Here is a 19925-nt window from a genome sequence, read left to right on the forward strand (position 1 = left end):
CCTCCCCATCTCTGGAACCTACTCCAGCCCCTACACCCCTCCCTATCTCTGTAACCTCCTCCAGCCCCTACACCCCTCCCTATCTCTGTAACCTACAACCCCTACACCCCTCCCTATCTCTGTAACCTACAGCTCCTACACCCCTCCCTATCTCTGTAACCTCCTCCAGCCCCTACAAACCTCCCTATGTCTGTAGCCTCCACCAGCCCGACAACCCTCCCTATCTCTCTAACTGCCTCCAGACTCTACACATCTCTCTATCTCTGTGATCTCCTCCGGCTCCTACACCCCTACTGATCTCTGTAACCTCTTCGAAGGCCTACACCCCTCCCTTTCTCTGTAACCTTTTCCAGTCCCTACTACCCTCCCTCTCTGTGTAACCTCCTCCAGCCTCTACAACCCTCCCAATCTCTAACCTCCTCCAGCACCTACACATCTCCCTATCTCTGCAACCTCCTCCAGCCCCTACACCCCTCCCTATCTCTGTAACCTTCTGCAGCCCCGAAACCCCTCCCTATCTCTGTAACCTCCTCCAAGGCCTACATCCCTCCCTTCTCTGTAACCTTCTCAAAGCCCCTCCACCCCTCCCTCTCTCTCTCTCTGTAACCTCCAGCCCCTACACCCCTCCCTATCTCTGTAAACTCCTCCAGGCCCTACACCCTCCCTATCTCTGTAAACCTCAGCACCTACATCCATCCCTATCTCTGCAACCTTCAGCCCCTACACCCCTCCCTATCTCGCTAGCCTCCTCCAGCCCCTACTCCCTCTCTATCTCTATAACCTCCTCCAGAACCTACACACCTCCCTATCTCTGTAACCTCTTGCAGCCCCATACACCCCTCCCTATCTTTAATTTCCTCCAGGCCCTATAACCCTCCCTATCTCTGTAACCACCTCCAGAACCTACACCCTCCCTATCTCTGTCGCCTCCTCCAGTCCCTACACCCTCCCTTTCTATGTAACCTCCTCCAGCCCCTACATCCCTCCCTATCTGTAATCTCCTCCAGCCCCTACACCCGTCCCTATCCCTATAACCTCCTCCAGCTCCTATAACCCTCCCTATCTCTGTAACCTATAGCCCCTACACGCATCCATATCTCTGTAACCTCCTCCAGCCCCTACAAACCTCCCTATCACTGTACCTCCAGCCCTACAACCCTCCCAATCTTTATAACCTCCAGCCCCTAAATCCCTCCCTATCTCGGTAACCTCCAGCCCCTACACCCCTCCCTATCTCTGTAACCTCCTCCAGCCCCAATACCTCTCCCTATCTCTGTAACCTCCTCCAGCCCCTACACCCCTCCCTAGCTCTGTAACCTCCTCCCTCCCTATCTCTATAATCTCCTCCAGCCCCTACACCCCTCCCTATGTCTGTAACGTACTCCAGCCCCAATACCTCTCCCTATCTCTGTAACCTCCTCCAGCTCCTACACCCCTCCCTAGCTCTGTAACCTCCTCCCACCCTACACCACTCCCTATCTCTGTAACATCCTCCAGTCCCTACACCCCTCTGTATCTCTGTAACCTCCAGCCGGCCGTACAACCCGCCTTACCTCTCTAACCTCCCCCAGCCCCAACAAACCTCCCTATCTCTGTAACCTCCTCCAGCCCTACACCTCACCCTGTCTCTCTAACCTCCTCCAGCCCCTACACCCCTACCTAGTTCTGTAACCTCCTCCAGCCCCTACACCTCTCCCTAGTTCTGTAACCTCCTCCAGCCCCTACATCCCTCACCATTTCTGTAACCTCCTCCAGCCCCTACACCCCTCCCTATCTCGAACCTCTTCCAGCCCCTACAACCCTCCCTATCTCTATAACCTCCAGCCCCTACACCACTCCCTATCTCTGTAACCTCCAGCACCTATAACCCTCCCTATCTCTGTAACCTCCTCCAGACCCTACACATCTGCCTTTCTCTGTAACCTCCAGCCCCTACACCCATCCCTATCTCGAACCTCTTCCAGCCCCTACAACCCTCCCTATCTCTACAACCTCCAGCCCCTACACCCCTCCCTATCTGTATAACCTCCTCCAGAACTTACACACCTCCCTATGTCTTTAACCTCCTCCAGCCGCTACACATCTGCCTTTCTCTGTAATCTCCTCCAGCACTACAACCCTCCGTTTCTCTCTAATCTCCTCCAGCTCCTACATCCCTCCCTATCTCTCTAACCTCCTCCAGACTCAGCACCCCTCCCTATCTCTGTAGCCTCCTCCAGCTCCTACTTATCCCTGTTACCTCCTCCAGCCTGTACACCCTTCCCTATCGCTGTAACCTTTTCCAGCACCTACAACCCTCCCTCTCTCTGTAACCTCCTCCAGCCCCAACAACCCTCCCAATCTCCAACGTCCTCCAGCCCCTACATCCCTGCCTTACTCTAATCTCCTCCAGCACTACAACACTCCCTTTCTTTGTAACCACCTCCAGTCTGTACACCCCTCCCTATCTCTGTAATCTCCTCCAGCTCCTACAACCCTCCCTATATCTGTAACCTCCTCATACATTTATACCCCTCCCTATCTCTGTAACCTTCTCCAGCCCCTACACCCCTCCCTATCTCTGTAACCTACAGCCCCCACACCCCTCCCTATTCTTGTAACCTCCTCCAGCCCCTACAAACCTCCCAACTCTGTACCTACAGCCCCTACACCCCTCCCTATCTGTAACCTCTTGCAGCCCCTACACCACTCCCTATCTCTATAACCTCCATCCACTACACTCCTCCCTATCTTGCTAGCCCCGGCCAGCCCCTACACCCCTTCCTATCTCTATAACCTCCCCCAGAACCTACACATCTCCCGATCTCTGTAACCTCCTCCAGCCCTGACACCCCTCACTATCTCTGTAACATCCTCCAGCCCCTACACCCCTCCCTATCTCTGTAACCTCCTGTAGCCCCCGCACCCCTTCCTATCTCTACAACCTCCAGCCACTACACCCCTCCCTATTTCGCTAGCATTCTCCAGCCCTTAAACCCCTCCCTTCAAGTGGCAGATTAGGAAAAGAGGAGGTGCATCGAGACCTGGGTGTCATGGTTTATCAGTCATTGAAAGTTGGCATGCAGGTACAGCAGGCGCTGAAGAAGGCAAATGGTATGTTGGCCTTCATAGCAAGGGGATTTGAGTATAGGAGCAGGGAAGTCTTGCTGCAGTTGTACAGGGCCTTGGTGAGGCCCCACCTGGAATATTGTGTTCAGTTTTGGTCTCCTAATCTGAGGAAGGACGTTCTTGCTATTGAGGGAGTGCAGCGAAGGTTCACCAGACTGATTCCAGGGATGGCTGGACTGACATATGAGGAGAGACTGGATCAACTAGGCCTTTATACATTGGAGTTTAGAAGGATGAGAGAGGGTCTGATAGAAACATAAAAGATTCTGACGTGACGGGACAGGGTAGATGCAGGTAGAATGTTCCCGATGTTGGGGAAGTCCAGAACCAGGGGACACAGTCTTAGGATAAGGGGTAGGCCATTTGGGACTGAGGTGAGGAGAAACTTCTTCACTCAGAGAGTTGTTAACCTGTGGAATTCCCTGCTGCAGAGGGTTGTTGATGCCAGTTCATTGGATATATTCAAGAGGGAGTTAACATATGGCCCTTAAGGCTAAGGGGATCAAGGGGTATGGAGAGAAAGCAGGAAAGGGTTATTGAGGGAATGATCAACCATGATCTTATTGAATGGTGGTGCAGGCGCGAAGGGTCGAATGGCCTACTCCTGCACCTATTTTCTATGTTTCTATGAGTGTGTCAGTATTTACAGGGAGCCCCCGGGCGTGTGTCAGTATATACAGGGGGTGTCCCCAGGAGTGTGTCTGTATTTACAGGGTTTCCCCGGGTGTGTGTCAGTATTTAGAGGGGGTCCTTGGGTGTGTGTAGATTTTTACTGCATGACCCCGGGAATGTGTCAGTCTTTACAGCAGGTACCCAGGAGTGTGTCTGTATTTACAGGGGGGTCAGTGGTGTGTCTGTATTTACAGGGGGTCCCCAGGGGTGTGTCGGTGTTTGCAGGAGGTTCCCAAGGAGTGTGTCAGTTTTTACAGGGGTCCATGGGAGTGTGTCAGCATGTGCTGGGGGTGTCTGTATTTACAGGGGATCCCTGGGAGTTTGTCTGTATTTACAGAGTGTCCCCGAGATTGTGTCGGTTTTTACTGGGAGTTCCCGAGAGTGTATCAGTGTTTACAGGGGATCCCCGGGTGTGTGTCAGTGTTTACATCAGGTACCCAGGAGTGTGTCAGTAATGACAGGGAGTCCATGGGAGTGTCTCCGTATTTACAAGGACCCCCGATAGTGTGTCTGTATTTACAGGGGTTCCCCGGGAGTGTGTCAGTGTTTACAGGGAGTCACCGGGAGTGTGGCAGTATTTACAGTGGATCCCAGGGAATATGTCAGTATGTACAGGGGGTGTCCCAGGAGTGTCGGTTTTTACAGGGAGTTCCTGGGAGTGTGTCAGTATTTATAGGCGATCCCCGGGAGTGTGCCCGTATTTACAAGGATCCCCGATAGTGTGTCGGTATTCATAGAGGGTTCCCATGAGTGTGTCAGTACTTAACTGGGGGTCCCCGGGAGTGTCTCAGATTTGACAGAGGGTCCCCAGGGGTGTGTCAGTATTTACAGGGATTCCCGTTAGTGTGTTGGTGTTTACAGGGGGTCCCTGGGAGTTGTCAGTATTTACCGAGAGTTCCCGGGAGTGTGTCAGCATGTACGGGGGTGTCTGTATTTACAGGTAGTCCCCGGAAGTGTGTCAGTGTTTACAGGGGCTCCTCGGGAGTGTGTCAGTGTTTACAGGGGATCCCCAGGGAATGCGTCAGTATCTATAGGGGGTGCGTCAGTATTTACAGGGGATCCTCGGGAGTGTGTCAGTGTTTACAGGGGATTCCCGGAAGTGTGTCAGTATTTACAGGAGATTCCCAGGAGTGTGTCAGTGTTTGCAGCGGGTATCCAGGAGTGTGTCAATAATAACAGGGTGTCGACAGAAATGTGCCCATATTTACAAGGACCCCCGATAGTATGTCAGTATTTACAAGTAGTCGCCAGGATTCTGTCAGTATTTACAGGGGATCCCTAGGAATGTGTCTATATTTACAGCGGGTCCCTGTGAGTGTGTCAGTGTTTACGGGAGTCCCCGGGAGTGTGGCAGTATTTACAGCGGATCCCCGGAGAATATGTCAGTATGTACAGGGACTGTCCCCAGGAGTGTGTCTGTATTTACAGGGGATCCCCAGGGAATGTGTCAGTATCTACAGGAGGTGTCCCAGGGAGTGTGTCAGTATTTACAGGGGGTCCTCGGGATTGTGTCGTTTTTTACTGGGAGTTCCCGCGAGTGTGTCAGTGTTTACAGCGGGTATCGCGGAGTGTGTCAGTAATAGCAGGGTGTCGACAGGAGTGTGCCCTTATTTACAAGGACCCACGATAGTGTGTTAGTATTTACAAGTAGTCACCAGGATTGTGTCAGTATTTACAGGGAATTCCCAGGAGTGTGTCTATATTTACAGCGGGTCCCCAGGAGTGTGTCAGTGTTTACGGGGGTCCCCAGGGGTGTGCCCGTATTTAGAAGGACCCCCAATGGTGTGTCTGTATTTACAGGGGCCCCAGGAATGTGTCTGTATTTACACGGTGCCTCCGGGAGTGTGCCAGTGTTTACTGGGGGTATCCAAGAGTGTATCGGTATTTACAGGAAGTCCCCGGGAGTGTGTCAGTATTTCTTGGGGGTCCCTCGGAATGTGTCTGTATTTACAGGAGTCCCTGGGAGTGTCAGTTTTTGCAGGGTGTCTCCGGGGAGTGTGTAAGTAGCACAGGGAGTCCCTGGGAGTGTGTCAGTGTTTCCAGGGAGTTCCCGTGGAGTGTGTCGATCTTTACAGGGAGACCCGGGGAGTGTGTAGGTATTTACTTGGTGACTGAGGTGAACTCGCCCCAGATGTTGGGGTAACCCTCTGCTGGCTGTGAGCCCGGGCTGGGCCCAAGGACACGGGAGTGACATCTAGCCTGACATCTGTAAAAGATCGGACAGAGACTGGTGTCACAGAGGAGTCAGCAATAAATGTCTTCCTTCAACTAACCTCTGGTATTCTCCAATAATGTCCCAAGATCTCCTCTTTTTCGAGGCAATGACCCCCACACTGGGATGTCAGGTTTTGCTGATGAGCTATTCGCCTGTGAGGGGCTTCGCAACCACCTGAACACTGCCTCTCCCGCACACAGGCTCTATGCAAACTCCATACACGCTTACCCCCTCACAAAGGTCATAGAATCATAGAAATTTACAACACACAATGAATTCATTTTGGCCCATCATGTCCACGCCGGCCGACAAAGAGCAATCCAGCTAAATCCCGTTTTTCTGCCCTTGGTCCGTAGCCCTGTAGGTTACGGCATTTCAAGTGCACATCCAAGCACTTTTTAAATGTGGTGAGGGTTTCTGCCTCTACCACCTTTTCAGGCAGTGAGTTCCAGACCCCCACAACCCTCTGTGTGAAGAGATTTCCCCTCAAATCCCCTCTAATCCTCCTACCAATTACTTTAAATCTATGCCGAATAGTTGTTGACCCTCTGCTAAGGGAAATAGGTCCGTCCTATTCACTCTATCTAGGCCCCTCTTAATTTTATACACATCAGAAAAGTCTCTCCTCAGCCTCCTCTGTTCCAAAGAAAACCAACCCAGCCTATCCAATCGTTCCTCATAGCTAAAATTCTCTAGTCCAGGGCAACATCCTCATAAATCTCCTCTGTATCCTCTCGAGTGCAATGACATCTTCCCTGTAATGTGGTGACCAGAACTGATCGCAGTATTCTAGCTGTGGCTTAACTCGTGTTTTACATAGTTCAAGCATAACCTCCCTGCTCTTGAATTCTTGGGCCGTTGGATAGCGAGTAGGAGCAGCGATCCCAGCTGATTTGCAAACCCCACCACCCCCAGCCCAGCCCTGGGACATCAAGCTCCAATCATGTCCCTATTCCTGCACACCAGCCGAGATCAGGTTAACTCAGATGGGGCCAGGGTTGGAGACTGGGCCTTCCCTGCGAGCGCTGTGTGGACAGGTCCCACGCGTATCCCCTCTGCCAGTACCTGCGTTGCTGTCTTGCTGGGCTGGGGGGCAGGGTCAGGGTGACCCGAGCGGGCAAACCATTTGACGAGGGGTCAGGGGTGGTGACCTTACTGCCGGGCGGAGGCAGGAGTGGGACGCGACCTCCGGTTCCTCCTGTAGCTCGCGGCCTCGATCTGTCCCACTTTTTAATGTTCTGAAACGCCAGCATAGAAAGATCCTGCAATTAGAGCGCGCCCTCAGCTCATTTACCCGCCCTCCTGTAACATTTCACAGAAACAGGCCATTCGGCCCAACCGGTCCCTGCTAATTGCAGCCTTCTCCCCTTAACCCAGCACAGCCCAGGGGTGAAACTGTGAAGCCTTCCCAGGTCGGTCAGCTCCATGCTATACTGGGTGGGGGGGGGGGAAAACTGAAGGGGGTGATATTAACAACAAGGAGTTGTTGCATTTTCACCGTCAAACTGTAGCCCCGCCCCTCTCCTTGTAGCCCCTCCCCCTTGGCACCTCCCACTTTAGCCCCCCCGTAGCTCCTCCTGTCGCCCCGCCCACCGCCAGCGAGACCCACAGAGCCGCCTCTCTCCCGCTCGAGATCCCCAGGGCCTCCGTTCCCACATTGTCCGCGCTGCCCAGCCTCACCGTCGTTCCTGGCAACCCTCACTTCCGCCGTCCTGGCGTCACTTCCAGTCAGCGGCTGACCGACCTGCCCCGTCTCCCTTGGCAACTGCGGAGAGAACTTTAAAAACCGCGATTAATTCACGAAAGGTTCGCAGCAGTCGGTTTATTTTTATGATACGATTCTCCGCTTTATCATTTTATTATAACATAAACAAATGCGAAGTTGTTTTTTTAATTTAAACATTGCGCCTGCGCGTACGGACGCCTTTCTGTGACGTCAGGAGGTCATCTCACTCGAGGAGCCCAGTGCGCGGCGTGGGCTGTATGTGGCGCATGCGCAGTATGCCATTGTTCAGAGCGGACGCGGGCTGTGAGCGGGCGGAGATCGGACACAGTTTGGGAGTTGAACGTGCAACTGCGGGGCGCAGGGGAGTAACGTACTCGACAGGTGGGCTTCATAAACACCTGGTGCAGGTCGCGAACCCGGACTAAGAAACAACAGGTCTCGACTTTGCAGCTCCCGGGCATTTTCGCGGTAACAGGCCCAGGTTGACGGTCGCCATTTTTGTAAAGGACAGTTGCAGGTTGGTGCGCGGCCATCGTGAGTCATCGCGCAATAGAGCGCATGCGTGGCCATCTTTGTGAAAGAACAATGTGTGGGCGGGGCTTCAGTGTCCCAGTGAACCCAGCCAGAGTCAGCACCTTCAGGGGAGGAGAGGGAGGGGAACCAGTGAGTGTAGAACTGAATCTAACCAGAGTTGGTGGTGAAAACTTATCAGAGGACAAGGTGTCTTCAGATGTGCAATGTGTTTGAATTTCAGGACAGTGTGTATGGGATGGGGATTTACATCTTTAGAAGAACAAGGGGGAAAGAATGTTCCATAGAATCTAGAATTATCTATTCTGAATTTCTGTCCTGTACTTGACGTAATTATTTTTGTAAACTCCTTTTCCAGGGTATTAGAAGGGGTGGATTTGCAGACGGGGAACTCAAACCAAACATCACGTTAAGATCTGACAGAATCACTCAATTCCTCGGGACTTGAATATCATCGACCCTTGAATGCGGAAGGAGAAATGTTTGTCTCTTCTCTGAGGGAACAGATTTCAAACATCAGTGTGACTGGTAAAGCACCAAGACACACACACACCTGAGTGAGAGTGTTCCAGTGAACTGCCTGTGGAAAGAGCTTTAAGCAGTTACACAGCCTGAAAAAACGTCATACCATTCACAGCGTGGAGAAATCATGCACGTGTTCTGTGTGTGGACGAGGCTTCAACTGATTGTTCAATCTGGAGCGACACAAGGACACCGGCACCATGGAGAAACCGTGGGAATGTGGTGACTGTGGGAAGGGATTCAATTGCCCATCTGTACTGGAAATTCATCAGCGCAGTCACACTGGGGAGAGGCCGTTCACCTGCTCCGTGTGTGGGAAGGGATTCACTCAGTCAGCCCACCTGCTGACACACCAGCGAGTTCACACTGGGGAGGGGCCGTTTACCTGCTCTGAGTGTGGGAAGGGATTTACTGTGTCATCCCGTCTGCTGGCACACCAGCGAGTTCACACTGGGGAGAGGCCATTCAACTGCTCTGCATGTGGCCTGGGATTCACTCAGTCATCTAACCTGCTGAAGCACCAGCGAGTTCATACTGGGGAGAGGCCATTCATCTGCTCTGAGTGTGGGAAGGGATTCATTCAATCATCTAACCTGCTGACACACCAGCGAGTTCATACTGGGGAGAGGCCATTCACCTGCCTGGTGTGTGGGAAAGGATTCACTCAGTCATCCAACCTGCTGACACACCAGCGAGTTCACAAGTGATTGCAGGGTTTGGATTCTGCTGTTATCCCAAACTGAATCATGTCCATTTTGACAGTTCGGGTTTTTTTCTGCTGTTATTGATTACCCCTATAACACAGTTTAATATTCTGGTTATTGGACCAATTAATCAAGGACAGTCAGCATGGATTTGATAAGGGAGGGTCATGTCTGATTAACTTGATTGAATTTTTCAAGGAGGCAACCAGGAGGGTTGGTGAGGGCAAAGCATATGATGTAGTGTATATAGATTTTATCAAAGCTTTTGATAAGGTCCCACATAGCAGACTGGTCATAAAAGTAAAAGCCCATGGGATCCAGGGCAAAGTGGCAAGTTGGATCCAAAATTGGCTCTGAGACAGGAAACAAAGTGTATTGGTTGATGGGTGTTTTTGTGACTGGAAAGATGTTTCCAGCGAGGTTCCGCAGGGCTCAGTACTAGGTCCCTTGCTTTTTGTGGTATACGTCAATGATCTTGAATATAGGGGGTATGATTAAGAAGTTTGCAGATGATACTAAAATCGGCTGTGTGGTTGATGAAGAAGAAGAAGAAAGCTGTAGACTGCAGGAAGATATCAATCAACTGGTCAGGTGGGCAGAACAGTGGCAAATGGAATTTAATCCAGAGAAGTGTGAGGTAAAGCATTTGGTGAGGGCCAACAAAGAAAGGGAATACACGTTAAATGATAGGACATTGAGATGTGTAGAGGAACAAAGGGACCTTGGAGTGCATGTCCACAGATCCCTGAAAGTAGCAGGCTGAGGCATAGACTACAAGAGCAGGGGGGTTATGCTTGAACAGTATAAAACACTGGTTAGGCCACAGCTGGAGTACTGCGTGAGTTCTGGTCACCGCATTACAGGAAGGATGTGATTGCACTGGAGAGAGTATGGAGTAGATTTACAAGGGTGTTGCCGAGAGTGGAAAATCTTAGCTATGAGGACTGATTGGTTAGACTGGATTTTTTTTCCTTGGAACAGAGGAGGCTGAGGGGAGACCTCATTTGAGGTGTATAAAATAATGAGGGGCCTAGATACAGTGGATATAGGGAGGCCCAATTTCCCTTAGCGGAGGGGGTCAACAGCCACGCGGCATGAATTGAAAGTAATTGGTAGAAGGTGCAGGGGGATTTGAAGGGAAATTTATTGAGAAGGTTGTGGGGGTGGCAGAAACCCTCACCACATTTAAAAAGTACTTGGATGTCCATCTGAAGTACCATAACCTGCAGGATTATGGACCTAGAGCTGGAAAGTTTGATTATGCCGGATAGCCTCTTGTTGGCCGGCATGGACACGATGGGCGGAAATGGCCTCCTTCCATGCTATGAACTTCTATGATTCTAAAATCAATGTGAAATGGGTCAGATAAAAATAATGCTGATTTGTATTTGCATCCATACTTAACTCTTTTTAAAGAGTTTTCTTCAAACACTGAAAGCTGCAACAAATGGAGCTAAACTTTGTTAAACAATTGATAATAAAATGAAATGAATCAGCAGGTTGGTTTTGGATTTCTCTCGGATGGAGCTGGACATGATTTGCCTTGAAATGCCGCTGGTGTCCAGTAGGTGACGCTGTCTCTCCAATTAACTCCGACTGAGAGGTGCGAGACTGGCCTCTGGAGCAGGAGGAATGTGGGCAGCTCCGGGTCAGACACTGAACATACTGCACCCCTCAGGGACATCACACACTGTCCCCTCCGTGGGGCAACTCGGGGTCAGGCACTGAACTCACTCACCCACAGGGACATCACACACTGCCTCCTCCCTGGAGCAAATCGGTATAGGGATAAGCAGATTAGACCATTAAGTGCGTGGCTCAAAGATTGGTGTGGGAGGCATGAGTTTTGCTTTACTGGCACCAGCACTGGGTAAAGAGGGAGCGATTCCGTTAGGATGGGCTCCACTTGATCTGGGCTAGAACCAGTGTCCTGGTGAATTGAATAACTAGGGCAGTAAACAGGGCTTTCAACTAATGAAGGTGGCAAGGGTGGGGGATTCAGGAAAGTGTACAGCACAGTTTAGATACAGAGAAAAAGCAACAAGAGACATATCAAGGCTCCAGAGCAGAGTTTTGGGTAAAATAAGCAGAGTGGGTCAGGAAGGGACAGAGAGTAACAAAGGTAATAGGGCATTACTGACTCAGGAGACATCAGGGAAAAATAGAAAAAAAGTCCAAGCTAAAGGCACTATCTCTGAATGCATGATGTATTCGCAACAAAATAGATGAATTAATAGCGCAGATAGAAATTAATAGGTTTGATCTAATAGCCATTACGGAGATGTGGTTGCAAAGTGACCACGGTTGGGAAATAAATATTCCAGGATACATAATTTTTAGAAGAGATAGAAAAATGGAAAAGGAGGAGGGGTAGCCCTGATATTAAAGGATGGGATAAAGACAGTAGAGGGAAAGGATCTTGGCTCGGAAAATCAAGAAGTAGAATCAGTTTGGGTGGAGCTAAGAAATAGTAAGGTGCAGAAAATATTGGTGGGCGTTCTTCATAGGCCCCCAAACTACAGTGGCACTGTATAAATCTTGAAATTAGAGGTGCATGTAATAAAGGTAATACAATAATCATGGGTGACTTTATTCTGCATATAGACTGGGAAAACCAAATTTGCAGTTATTATATGGAGGACGAATTCATGGAAGGTATACAAGATGGTTTTCTAGATCAGTATGTTGAGGACCCAACTAGAGAACTGGCTATTTTTGATCTAGTATTGTGCAATAAGAAAGGGTTAATTAAGAACTTTGCAATAAAGGGGTCCTTAGGGAAGAGTGACCATAATATGATAGAATTTTATATTACGTTTGAAAGTGATTTAGTTAAATCCGAAACTAGGGTGTTAAATCTACACAAATTAAACTATGTAGGCAAGGGGGGAGTGTTGGTTAAAGTAGATTGGGAAACTACAATAAAAGGTATGATAGTAGAAAAGCAATGGCTAGCATTTAAAGAATTAATACATCATTTACAACAAACATACATTCATTTAAGGCATGAAAACCCCACAGGAATAGCGGTCCAACCATGGTCAACAAGAGAAGTTGAAGATAGTATTAGATCAAAGGAATATTCTGATAATGTTGCCAAAAAGAGCAGTAAGCCTGATGATTGGGAAGATTATAGAATTCACCAAAGCATAACCAACAAATTCCTAAAGAAAAGGATAAAAGAATATGAGAGTAAAATAGCGAGAGACAAAAAAACAGACCGCAAAAGCTTCTATAGGTATATAAAAAGGAATAGATTAGCAAAAGTAAATGTGCATCCCCTACAGGCTCAGACATGACAAATTATAATGGGAAACAATGAAATGGCAGGGAAATTAAACGCATACTTTGTGTCTGTCTTCATGGAAATAGATGCAAAAAACTTGCTGGAACTACTGAAGAACCACGGGTTTAGAGAGAATGAGGAACTGAAAGAAATTAGTAATAGTAAAAAAAATGGTACTGGAGAAATTAATGGGGCAGAAAGCCAATATTACCCTGGACCCGATGGCCTACATCCTAGGGTATTGAAAAAGGTAACTATAGAAATAGTGGATGCATTGGTTGCCATCTTCCAAAATTCCATAGATTCTAGAACAGTTCCCGTGGATTGGAAGGTGGTAAATGTAACTGAGCTATCTGAGAATGGAGAGTTAAAATGGGGAACTAGAGACAAGTTAGCCTGATATCAGTCGTAAAGGAAAATGCTAGATTCCATAATTAAGGATGTGATAACAGGCACGTAGAAAATAACAAGATTGGGCAGTCAATACAGCTTAAGGAAAGGGAAATCATGTTTGACAAATCTGTTAAGAGTTTTTTGAGATTGTAACTAGCAGAATAGATAAGGGGGAACCAGTGGATGTGGTGTATTTGGATTCAAAGGATTCGATAAGGTGCCACATGAGGTTATTAAATTACGGCTCATGGGATTGGGGGTAATATACAAGCATGGATTGAGGCTTGGTTAACAAACAGAAAACAGAGTAGGAATAAATGGTTAATTTTCACGTTGGCAGGCTGTATCTGGTGGGGCACCACAAGAATTGGTGCTTGGGCCTCAGCTATTCACAATATACATCAATGATTTGGATGAGAAGACCAAATGTTATATATCCAAGTTTGCTGATTATACAAAGCTAGATGACAATGCAAGTTGTGAGGAGGATGCAAAGAGGCTTCAAGGGGATATAGAGAAGGTAAGTGAGTGGACTGGAACATGATGAATGGAATATAATGTAGAGAACTATGAAGATATTCATATTGGTAGGAAAAATAGAAAAGCAGAGTATTTTTTAAATGGTGAGAGAAGTTGGTGTTCATAGGGATCTGGGTGTCCTTATAGAAGAATCACAACGTTAAATTGCAGGTACAACAATCAATTAAGAGAACAAATGGTATGTTGGCCTTTATTACAAGATGATTTAAGTAAAACATAAATGCGTCTTACTACAATTATATAGGGCCCTGGTGAGACCACATCTGGAGCATTGTCTACAGCCATAGAGAGAGTGCTACGAACATTCACCAGACTGGTTCCTGGGATGGGGTATTGTCCTATGAGGAGAGATTGGGTAGTCTACAGTTTAGAACAATGAGAGGTAATCTCTTTGAAACCTGCAACATTCTTACAGGGCTTGACAGGGTAAATGCGTGGAGGATGATTCTCCAGGTTAGGGAGTCTAGAATAAGGGGTCAGCAATTTAAGACTGAGATGAGGAGAAATTTCTTCACTCAGAGGGTGGTGAATCTTTGGCATTTTCTGCCCCAGAGGGCTATGGAAGTTCAGTCTTTGTGTATATTCAAGACAGACATCGATACATTTCTATGCTGATATCGATGGCGGACTGGTTCATTGGAGATGTCCAGCTGTGTCATAAGAAAATAAGAAATAGGAGCAAGAGTAGGCCATTTGGCCCATTGATCCTGCTCCGCCACTCAATAAGATCATGGCTGATCTAATCATAGACTCAGTTCTACTTCCCTGCCCGCTAAGGAAATCAAGGAGTATGGTGATAATGCAGGAAAGTAGAGTTGAGGTAGATGATGAGCCATGATCTCATTGAATAGCGGAGCAGACTCGAGGGGCCAAATGGCCTCCTCCTGCTCCTATTTCTATGTTCTTATGGTGACAGTAAGTAACAGGATAGGTAAAGTCGAACTGCAGGTGTACAGATACAACCAAGGGATCAGTCTGCCCAGTGACGAGAGGACACTTGACTTATGAGGAAAGGTTGAGTAGGTTGGGCCTATACACATTGGAGTTCAGAAGAGTGAGAGGTGATCTTATCGAAACATATGAGATAATGAGGGGTCTCGACAAGGTGGATGCAGAAAGGATATTTCCACTCATAGGGGAAACTAAAACTAGGGAACATAGACTCAGAATAAGGGGCTGCCCATTTAAAACTGAGATGAGGAGGAATTTCTTCTCTCAGAGGGTTGTAAATCTGTGGAATTCTCTGCCCCAGAAAACTGTGGAGGCTGGGTCTTTGAATATATTTAAGGCAGAGATAGACAGATTTTTAAGCAATAAGGGAATAAAGGTTTATGGGGAGTGGGCAGAAAAGTGGAACTGAGTCCATGATCAGATCAGCCATGATCTTATTGAATGGTGGAGCAGGCTCGATGGGCGGAATGGCCCGATCATGCTCCTATTTCTTATGTTCTTATTTTCTTATGACACAGCTGGATATCTCCAATGATCCAGTCTGCCATCAACATCAGCATCGTGTTGGATCAATTGCTAAAAATGGTTCCTCATTGGTTAACTGCCAAAAATGTAAAACAAATGCTATAGCTCATTATGAAATAGTCTGTGCCTGGTTCTATGCTGAGCTGTAGTTCCCCACCTCCGTTATATGAAGAGAGCTCGATGTGATCTAACCGAGCACTTTGAGGCGTACTGATGCCATGATAGAAACAGTCTGTAATTTTTCGAGAGCTGAAATGCGGAAGGAGAAAGATCTGGCTCTTTCTATTTCTCTGTGTATCGTCTTCCATCTTTCCTGTCACCTCTCCTCAACCCCTCTGCCCCCTTCTCCCTCTCTATCTGTTTGTCTGTTTGGGTTTTGTTCTTTTTTCTGATCAGCCAGCCCTCTCTGTGACAGTCATCCACTTTCTATCCTTCTGTCCCTCTCTTCATTTCCTCCTTTCTCTCTATGGTCTCTCCCTGGCGCACAGCCCCTCCCTCTCTAACGCAGCCAAAGCAGGCCACAGTCCCTCAAAAAGGCAATGACAGGGCGGTGAAGGATCTTCCTTTTCATTAATGGAATAAGGACATCGCTGGCAAGATCAGCCTTTCCTAAATGCCTTTGAGAAGATGGTGGTGAGCCACCTCCTTGAACAACTGCAGTCCGTTTAGTGAATATATTCCCGCAGTACTGTTAGATAGGGAGAGACAGGATTGTGAACTAGTGACGATGAAGGAACGGCGATATATTTCCAACTCAGGATGGTGTGTAACTTGGAGGGGAACTTGGAGATGGTGGTTTTCCCATGCGCCTGCTGCCCTTGTCCATCTAGTTGCTGGAAACCTTGGCGAGTTTCTGCATCTTGTAGATGGTACACACTGCAGCCACGGTGCGTCGGTGCAATGTTACCAAATAGACAAAAACCGGTCTGTTAAAACATATTAACAGCATCCAACAACAATCCCAGTTTATAACGGTTCACATTAAGGACACACAGGAGATAATAATAAGGCGTTGTTGTGTGTATTGTATCACATTATAATACCAGAGACCCGGAGAGTTTGGAGGGAACTTGATGAATGGTCTGAGAATAATTGTGTTATGGGCTGGAGGTTGAGTGACCAATGGCTGTGCTCCTGGAAGTGCAAATACATCCCGCTCTTACAGCTGTGCGAGGCAGAGGAAACAGACAGAAAGGCGGATATAGAATGACAGACTTTCCAATCTGGTGTCCATTCCATTATAACCATGTACCACGACCTCTGCTGCAGACCTGGGATCACAGGATAGGGAAAATAACAACCATGGCAAAGAAATGAAGGGACACCTTATCAGTGAACTCCTGGTAAACTAGGGGAGTGAGTAGGAGCTGGAACTTCAAATAGAGAAATACCACTGACTAAAAAGGGTTAGGTTCCAGAACTTACTGTTTATAGAGTTAAACCTGTGAGGCTAAGGACACAGAAGTAAAACTGTGAATGAGGCCTTGATGGTTGTGACGCCTCCCGCGAGACGCCATAGTGGATCCCAGCAGAGCACCCGGCTGTAGATCTCCACAGACCATGTAGGGAGTTCAAGATACTGAAGGATTCTATCACGGCACTTTAAAGAGAGGAAACATTCCCGATAAACCATTATACACAAAGGGATAGTCCCAGAGATTCAGAACACATTGGAACAACTCTTGGAGTCTGTCCACAGGTGAATGGGACCTTGAGGTCCAGTGTCAATTGGTGGAAATTCAGCGCCAGGATCAATTGCTCCGAGACTCTCTTCCCCTAATTCACTGATCTCCGGCCACTCTGAGCAAAGCCGGGCCTCTCCCCGCCATGGGCCAGTGATTCCAGCAGAGGATGGTTTGTAAAGTTAGCTCATACCTCATCTGGGAGTGCGTGATCCTTACATGTACAGAGATTACTGTCTATTGTGTGCTTCATTTGATGGTGTCAGAGGAGTTGCAGGCTGTTTTGGCCACATGCTGCATCTAAGTACGTTCTGCTTCATGAACGACTACACAGTGAGATTTACTCTGTACCTAACCCCTGTCTATCTGCCCTGGATGTTTTTGATGTGACTATATCTTAAACGTGCTGTTTCTGACCTGGGAGTGATTTATGGGGCAGTATAGAGGCAGCTTTACGCTGTATCTAGCCCGTGCTGTACCTGCCCTGGGAGTGTTTGATAGGAGTTTCTAGAGGGACCTTTACCTGACCTGGGAGGGTTTCACGGGACAGATTAGAGGGAGCTTTACCCAGTATCTATCTGGTGCTGGACTTGACGTGGGAGTGTTTTATGGCCACATTAAACATGCTTTACACTGTATCTAACACGTACTGTACCTGACCTGGGAGTGTTTGATGCATAGTTTAAATATGCTTTACACTGTAAGTAAGCCAAGCTGTACGTGACCTGGGAGTGTTTGATGGGACAGTGTAGAGCAATGGTGGGCAAAATACGACCCGTGGGCCATATTTATTTTTATTTTTTTTTAAATAAATTCGTAGCCAATCGTTCCAATTCTTTGTCAAATCACAAACGCCAGACGTCACCTTGCACATGCCAAGGATCACTCTGCGCCAATGCTCTTAGCCAAAAGGCCTAGAGCCACTGCACCATTCCTGGAAGTACTGCAATACCAGGTTCGTGCCATGGAGGTGGATGGGTCAAGCCACCCCACACACCTCCGTGGAGGTGGATGGCTCAAGCCACCCCACCCACCTCCTGTTTCCAAAAAAGCAAGCATATACCTTCCTGACCAGGGAGAAACCACCGGGTCATGGTGGCTGGTCAGGTCAGTTACGCATGATCTTAGCCAAAAGGCCGAGAAGCGTGGGCCATATCCGCCAACTCATTCTATCCGACCGCTGGATGGAACAGAAATAGAGCGCGAGCTGGAGCTCGAGCTGTACATTCGTCTATCCACTTTCACTTCACATGGGTCAGAGACAGACCCGAACTGCAGCCAAGGAAAAACCATAGTAATACTTCATTCAAATTAATAATTCGCAAAATCGATTCTCCCCGGCCCGATTAAAAGGATCTGTTCCGTGAGTCTGGGCCCCAATGGCAGACGTGTGTACCCAGAAAGCACTGCGTACTAGAATATGCCTTATCCATTTTAGAGTGGAGTCATGGCTGCTCATCTCCACAACTCTTTTACCGAAGAAAGTGACCGGTGCTGCATCTTTCCTCTCCCTGTATGATGATAGGGGAGTTCGCATCTGCACCGGCATTAGTAATCTTTGCTGAGGGGTATATGGATGAGTGAGTTGGGATTTCACAGCGCTGATTTACAGAGACCAGAAGATACCACAACATCTTCAATTTTTATCTTTGATTCATTTCTAGGCGGTATCGACTACATGTGTATGTAAGATAGCATCTGACTACTATCTGAATTTATGTTTATGCAATGTTCATGTTTATCAAATGTTCCCTCTAATTTTGTTTCACGCACGGTCCCTTTAAATTTGCTGCTCAGCCACTAGGCAGCCGCACATGCGCAGTGTCTCTTCCAGCGGCAGGAACTGGGGAGTGGCCTGCGCGGGACCGCGCGATTGTTGCGTGACCGTGCGGCCACGCGCGTTAGGGCCAACATTGGTGGGCGGCCCTCAACACCTCAACAAAACTTGTTACTTGGCCCTGCAGCCCAAATAATTGCCCACTCCAGGTCTAGGTGACAGAAGCCATGACGAGTTGCTGCATCTTGTAAATGGTACACACTGCAGCCACGGTGCGCCGCTGCAATGTTACCGAATAGACAAAAACAGATCTATTAACAAATATAGACAACAATCCCAGCCCCCAGGTCAGGTGTAATGCCGTCTATTCTGGGTTGTAACGATTCACATTAAGGACACATATGAGATAATAACAAGGCATTGTTGTGTGTATTGTACCACATTGTAATGCCAGAGTCCCGGAGAGTCTGGAGGGAACTTGATGAATGGTCTGTGAATAATTGTGTTATGGGCAGGAGGGTAAGAGTGACCAATGGCTGTGCTCCTGGAAGTGAAAATCCGTCCCGCTCATACAGCTGTGCGGGGCAGAGGGAACAGACAGAAGTGCGGATATAGAATAACAGACTTTCCAATCTGGTGTCCATTCCATTATAACCACATACCACGACCTCTGCTACAGACCCGGGACCACAGGATGAGGAAACATAGAAACGTAGAAAATAGGTGCAGGAGTAGGCCATTCGGCCCTTCGTGCCTGCACCACCATTCAATAAGATCATGGCTGATCATTCACCTCACTACCCCTTTCCTGCTTTCTCTCCATAACCCTTGATCGCTTGAGCCATATCTAACTCCCCCTTGTATATATCTAACGAACTGGCATCAACAACTCTCTGCAGTAGAGAATTCCACAGGTTCACAATTCTCTGAATGAAGAAGTTTATCATCATCTCAGTCCTAAATTGCTTACCCCATATCCTCAGACTGTGACCCCTGGTTCTGGACTTCCTCAACATCGGGAACATTCTTCCTACATCTAACCTGTCCACTCCCGTCAGAATTTTATACGTTTCCATGAGATCCCCCCTCCCCCATTCTTCTAAACTCCAGTAAATACAGGCCTAGTCGATCCAGTCTCTCCTCATATGTCAGTCCTGCCTTCCCGGGAATCAGTCTTGTGAACCTTCCCTGCACACCCTCAATAAGAAGAACGTCCTTCCTCAGATTCGGAGTCCAAAACTGAACACAATATTCCAGGTGAGGCCGATCTAAGGCCCTGTACAACTGCAGTAA

General features: G+C 48.2%; 2 protein-coding genes and 1 pseudogene across 4 annotated transcripts in view; 1 reads left to right on the forward strand and 2 right to left on the reverse strand.

Moving 5' to 3' along the window:
* Window positions 1-10947, forward strand: part of LOC139248872 (zinc finger protein 239-like) — a 69078-nt gene extending 58131 nt beyond the window's left edge. The window contains exons 1-2 of one of the 2 annotated variants that reach the window (XM_070872225.1): window positions 8012-8102; window positions 8611-10947. In XM_070872225.1, coding sequence (XP_070728326.1) covers window positions 8975-9481 — 507 coding nt within the window. In that variant the 5' untranslated portion in view covers window positions 8012-8102; window positions 8611-8974 and the 3' untranslated portion in view covers window positions 9482-10947. Of the gene's footprint in view, window positions 1-8011; window positions 8103-8610 lie in introns of those variants that run through there. The other variant, XM_070872224.1, reaches the window with a different exon arrangement.
* LOC139248867 (zinc finger protein 436-like) overlaps window positions 1-19925 on the reverse strand; it is a 194950-nt gene that overhangs the window by 87465 nt on the left and 87560 nt on the right. The gene's annotated exons all lie outside the window — the stretch shown is intronic.
* LOC139248881 (U2 spliceosomal RNA) lies at window positions 17774-18003 on the reverse strand (annotated as a pseudogene).

This window comes from Pristiophorus japonicus, unplaced genomic scaffold, assembly GCF_044704955.1.
Source record: "Pristiophorus japonicus isolate sPriJap1 unplaced genomic scaffold, sPriJap1.hap1 HAP1_SCAFFOLD_298, whole genome shotgun sequence".
NCBI classification, from domain to species: Eukaryota; Metazoa; Chordata; class Chondrichthyes; family Pristiophoridae; genus Pristiophorus; species Pristiophorus japonicus.